This window comes from Aulonocara sp. 'chitande type north' Nkhata Bay, linkage group LG2 (assembly GCF_057382095.1).
Source record: "Aulonocara sp. 'chitande type north' Nkhata Bay isolate Kocher_YH1m ecotype deep benthic linkage group LG2, A_spYH_male_GT1.1, whole genome shotgun sequence".
Classification (NCBI taxonomy): Eukaryota; Metazoa; Chordata; class Actinopteri; order Cichliformes; family Cichlidae; genus Aulonocara; species Aulonocara sp. 'chitande type north' Nkhata Bay.
Genome location: NC_141345.1, coordinates 4,025,092 through 4,031,193, shown reverse-complemented (window position 1 = coordinate 4,031,193; position 6,102 = coordinate 4,025,092). Strand labels below are relative to the sequence as shown.

The 6,102-nt window shown below is 43.7% G+C and overlaps 1 protein-coding gene across 14 annotated transcripts in view; it reads right to left on the bottom strand.

The window, feature by feature from the left end:
• The window catches only part of dlg3 (discs, large homolog 3 (Drosophila)), an 80,475-nt gene that overhangs the window by 8,018 nt on the left and 66,355 nt on the right, over nucleotides 1-6,102 (bottom strand). For all 14 annotated transcript variants that reach the window (XM_086302718.1, XM_086302709.1, XM_086302713.1 and 11 more), the window contains one exon: nucleotides 1,417-1,531. In XM_086302718.1, coding sequence (XP_086158844.1) covers nucleotides 1,417-1,531 — 115 coding nt within the window. The remainder of the gene's footprint in view (nucleotides 1-1,416; nucleotides 1,532-6,102) is intronic.

Here is a 6,102-nt window from a genome sequence, read left to right as displayed (position 1 = left end):
CTCATTTATACATTCAACAATCAATTTTTTAAAAAAATGCAACAGAAAGCAACTTCAGACATTTACTAAGGCATGCCATTCATTTTCATTTGCCGTTGCCGCATACTTTCCACTTCAATAGACCACGTTTACAGTCCAGGTGCGTCACTAGCTTGTCTGACAGGTCAAGCCACAGCTACAACTGAATCTAAAACTACCTGCTTTACAGGTTTAAACTTCCCTTGACCCATAAGCCTATATCTACAGGCTACGCCATACTCTAGTGGACAGACAGACTGAGCTCAACATGCATTTTTCTCCTCTGTTCTAAAGACTTGAGCCAGTCTGCTCCTGCCAACTGAAACTGGGAACGTCAATACATAAAGACTACTGGTGAAACTGTCATGGTGCAATATAGCTTATCTCTTTGTGTGCTTACCAGGGAATCGAAAGCACCTTCAACACAGGCTGAGGAGTGATAATCAAATTCTTTCCTTTAGCTACTTTATGGTACCTTAACACAGACAGTGAGAGCACATGTGATACTTTCAGACTAAAAGATTCCTGAGACTGGGCTGGGTGGACATGGCAGCTCCCACATTAGCCGGCAAAACTAGATAGCTTTTCCTGCATAACTGCGGGCTTAGTCACCTGCACAGGAGCAGGCTAGGCTCTACATGCCTCACAGGAATCAGTGTATATGAGAGGCATTTCTCACGATACTCCTCTGACCATAACAGGCCTCCAACGTAATAACACTTATATACCTTCTGAGACATCCCGATAAGATCCGAGCTACTTTCAGGAGTAGCTTTAATCTGATAGTTAAAAACAACTGAAGAGGCGGCTTGGCCGTCAGAACCGAAAGGGTAAAGTGAAATGAATTAATGCTTCAGCAGAAATATGGGGAAGCATTTTTGACTGCGGCGTTGCATCACACGATCCTTTCACCTTGAGCCCTGCGACTCAATGCATTTATATGAACAGAAGGTTGCCACCTGTTTCAATTCCTAAATGAGCCTCAATCCAGTTTGACAACTTGCCCAAAGTGTCATAACACAGGTCATCTCAACAAGCTCCCCTGTCAGTCGACATTAAACAAAGTCATTGTCATAGCAGGCATCAAAACAACAACAGGGAACGTCTGTTCATCTTTCTTTAGCTGGTGATGAATAGTGTGAACCCAGTAGCCTGAATTAAATGATGTCACGCGAAATGCTTAGCATAAAAAAATAATATTGTAACATGTGATCTATGACATTTATGTCGTGCTGCTACTGTCTAACAGTGTGGCCGATTTTAACAACACGTGTGTTTGGGCTTCATCTTCCCCTGCAGACGAGCTGAGGTTTGTTATGCAATAGTGAGATCTTAGAATTGCATGTTGTGAGTACAAGCATGAGTATGTGTGTGTGTGGGTGGGTGTGCCGACTTTACCTGACATATAGGGAGCGCTTCTCACTAGTGCGCAGGGAGCCTGATCCTGAGCTCATGCTGCTGTTCATCATCTGCTCCCTCAGGTCGTGGATCTTGGACTCAAAGCGACTATACTCTGCGTAGCGAGAAACAAACAAAAACTGTGTCAGCGGCGGGTTCTGGAGAATAAACTTTCCCTTTGAAGTTTTACGGTTAATGCGCTCAAAGTTAACTTGGTGCATTCGATCTTGAGTAAAAAGACCAAACGGGAGCATTGGCCTCTGCCTTCTTGTTTCACTACGGTATAATTGGAGAGCTGTGCCTCAGCCAGTGCTGCAGTGAGCTACAGTAAAGAGAGGAAAGGTTGAGCGAATCCTTAGGCTGATTAATGACCCCAGGAACTGATGGTTTATCACAGATCTGCCTCACACATCCAGTCATCTTTCATGTCAGGTGATTAATTACAGGGATTAATTAGGTTCAACACAGGCTCTTTAGTGTGGTTAAAAAAAGCGAAGGCCTCCAACAATTTCAAATGCATGACCATTTGTCATAGGTGTGTAAATCCAGTTGCTGCTCAGGAGCACAGGGATGATGTATGAATCCACCTGGACCTGCTCATTAAGAAAGCTCTCATTAGCCTGCTGTGCACAGCGAGCTCTGGGGCCGGGCTGCTGGAACGAGCAAGGCCACCGCACCATGCAGCACACTGCCAGATAAACAGAACAGCAGATGCATCCAGAAAAACAAGTAGGCTAAGGTGCTCATGTGATCACACAAAGGATGTGCTGGAGCAGTATAAAGACAGCACTGTGAACAAGCAATTTTGTCATTTAAATGTTTCCTCTACTCCAATGTTTCATGTCGCACAGCTTGCATATCCTCATGAATGTAGCTGTACGCAACTGAATCAAATTATTACTGCCATGTGATGAGATGGAATATTGCTGTAACGATGACACATCTATGCCCTAATATTAATTAACCTATGAAAGAACCAGCGGAAAAGAATCTCATCCAAATTTATTCCACATATCGAGTTGACTGGCATGCCCGCAGGGGTACCTCACAGCTTAATCATCAATAGCTGGCAACACTTCCTGTAATTTGAACAACAAGAGATCAAAGTCCATATTCTGTCAAACAAGCCTGGAAGCAGCCTTGAAAAACAAACACCTACGCCTACAAAGATGATTTAGTTAGTCCAAGCTCGCGGGAAAAATTCTGAGCAGGTGCAAAAACAAGCTTCAGGTTGCTGATCTATAACCCCCTGCCGAAACCAAAAGGATTTTCAAAGCAAACATGGATCCGGCCCAGGCCCGGTGACAGCGCTCCACCCTGATCTCTGCTCAAAGGGTTAACGATACAACAGAGTGACGCTGCAAGGTGAGGTAACCAGACACCGCCTGACTGCCTGTAACCAACAGCAACAGTGTAGCACTCCTAGAACAGGGACAGCGCACACGGAAACAGCCATTCAGACTAGTCCACTTGGCTTTCAGGCACAGGAGAGAGGAGAGAAAAGCAGCACAAGAAGCTGCAGCTTGGGGAAGGAGGGGCCGAGGGAGAAGACAAAGAGTAGCTAAATACAGAGAGACCTGCTTTACAATGCCACCAACCTGAGAACTGTACCAGCAACTCAGGGCAAGTGCACATTAGACAAAGCTAAACGATTAGCTTGATCAAATTCCTAACAGCAAAATGATTCATTTAAGTTCAGTGAGCACTGAAGAGGAGCAGAACTACAATCAGTTTTAAGCCTCTGGGGGAAGATGGGGTGGGAACTATAAGATAACTACAATTTGCTGCCACACCTTCTTGATAATGGTGACACCAGAATACATGAATTCTGCAGTAAATCTGTGTACAGCACAACCCAGTAACTGTAACTGACAGGGGAAAGAAAAACACTAGCTATAATCAACTTGTGCAAAAAAAACTAATTTCCGGCAATTTTGGAGTCAGGTCATATAAAACAATAAGGGAAGTTTAACCTGGTACACATTTGAAAGAGAACCTATAAGCTCCTATTTTAACCTCTAGCAGAATGATTCACGAGCCTTTAGATTGGCTGCCCCTCGCTAACAGAAGGTCTAAACAGACAGTGGGCGGGGCCTCTATGCTCACAGCCAGAGCTGTAGGTATGAGACCATCATAACAGGAATATCTGCTTTCACTGACATAAAAGCAAAGTCATAGAAAAAAAAACATGGAATCAAGAGTTTCGATGTGTTGGCCTCTACTCCTGTTTGTTAAGAGCACTGACCATTAATATCAGCATACCTTTAATATGTAAAATAAGGAAAAGCATTATAGCTCCCCCTTTAAAGCAAACAAACAAAAAGAGCAGGCTGTGATGGTGCTGAATGAGGGTCACAAACCTTCCACAACATCACCACAGGAGAACACCACCACTGTAGTGAAACCTCAGCCCTGTATTGATCGTTAGTCCTGCCTGAAATACCAAGCACGTGGAGCTACAGTAACGCAAACAAATCTTTCATCAGCGCGGCTTGACAGTCTGGATATCAGATGAAAATCTAATACAAATGAGAACAAGCTCAAATCTCCCATAACAACAGCATTTAAGCATGTGATCACTCACAAGTAGAGATGCAAATCAAAGCAATTTATAACTGTGTGCTAGCCATGTTAATAATCAGCCCAAGAGACAGTCTACCCACATGTTTTAGGGGGGAGGGGGTTAAAATATTACCTTGATGTCATCATGTCAAGGTAATTTGAGCAGTAGAAATCAATCCGGTATTTGACTAAGGCATTAAATAAACACCTGTAAACTGTAAAAGCAACTGAGTCACAAGCTTAAAAATAAAAAAATGTCATCACTCAAAATAGCTTCTCCTGCTGTTTCTCGGACACATGCTATTTAACAAATGACCGACAAAGCATAAAAGAAAAAACAAGAGCTCTTTCATTTCCACTGGCTACATCAAACATTACCAAAGAAACAATCTAACAGGAAATACTTTCAGAAAAACAGAAACAATCCACAATTATCTGATAAGACTCTTCATTTAAGAACAGCTATATCTGTCCGGTTAAGAACAAGTCAGGTTATTGATTGGGACATTCAAGACCAGCCCAGCTCTTGCAGGGGATCAATCCAACATAAATCATTCAGTGACATCTCTGCTCACAAGCCCATCTTTAGCCCAAAATTATAAATGTTAAATCCTGGTTTCTTAAAGCGATTAATACTCATGAGGTAGCCTGTATTTTTAGGAGTGACCCACAGGGGAAAAATAGATAAAAAAAGAGAGACACAGCTAATAGAAACTGGGACTATTCTGCACCTCTCACTCCCACTGCGTGTCCTCATTAGTCGAACAGCTTTTTTATTTTGGGGGACGGTCGCTTCGCTTTTGATCCAGTTATGCAACACAGCAAGCATGTACTTGTAATGTGAGTGTGCGTTATGTTGACAGGAATAGTCGGGCCAGTGAACGTGCACGCCCCCTTCCCCGATATTACAGCGTGGAAGGTACATGTAGACCCTGCCTAAAATATTTCTACAAAAGCCCATAATGCACACTTGTGAGTTTAATGAGGGTGCTTGGAGGGTAACATTTCCTTCACGGCCCTCCTCCCACTCCTTAAATGCAAAGATTCTGGAGTAATTACACTCATTGATGTCGGGGCAGGGCAGCAGTGTGTGGATATACACCCTTCACTTCCATCGCTTAATGTGAGTTAAAGGCCTGGCAGTGCTCCAGAAAGCCACTGAGAGTTGGGGGCCCTCCCACCACAGCTTGTGTGCCCCATTGTGGCTTCTTGTAGTTTCAGTGTTGGCCTTCGATCACAGGCCCATGGATGCTCAGGCCCCAGCACCACAGAGTATACTCCAGGCATTTTGCCTGGCACAGACTAGCTCTCACTCTCTCCACTTCCCCCCCAGATTGACTGTCCTTGTACTGCTCACTGGGGGTTCCTCCTGCTCCAAACTCAAATGAACATCATGTCTCACACACATACACATACACACACCCCTTTAGGATGCCAGCAGAATTACTGAAAACAGATCTCAGGTCACCAGAGGGGATACAGGAAGTCAATCATTTGCCAGCACTCGACTTGTTCGTTTGGAGTAGTTTAAAACTGTATACAAACAGATAATTGTCTATCACGGAGTCACAAAGGGGGCACAGAACTGAAAGCAAGATTTGGTATGAAAAACAAAGCTTCTTCTCTTCTAACCACATCATTATTCAAGAAGCTGCCTGAATGACCCGACATGCGAGACAACATAAACTCACAGGGAAGAAACCCAACACCGCACTTTTATCGGTTTTTGATCTCAGTCTGAGCTTTTCATAGACTTTAACCCCAATCTAACTCACAGATCCCACTCCGACTCGGTTTCAGTGGCCTTGGAGAGTTACTGGACAGTTCAGGCTGATGTTTTATTGAAAGACAACGAAATATGGAGCGAGCATGCTACGACTTATGCCCCGTCACATTCCTGTCATAGTCCAACCTGAAAAGACATATAGACATAAAGCTCGCAATATCCTCCCCATTGTTGCTGCAGTATGAAGTGCAGCCTGTTCAAGTACACTTACAGAGAATGACTGAAGCACTAAGAAATACAGCCACAATTCAAAGCTTTAATTCAGCATTAAAAAGAAGGAGTGGTGCCATTTTTTTGAATCGTCTGCTAATGTTGGAAATAAGGGCAACACGTGAATT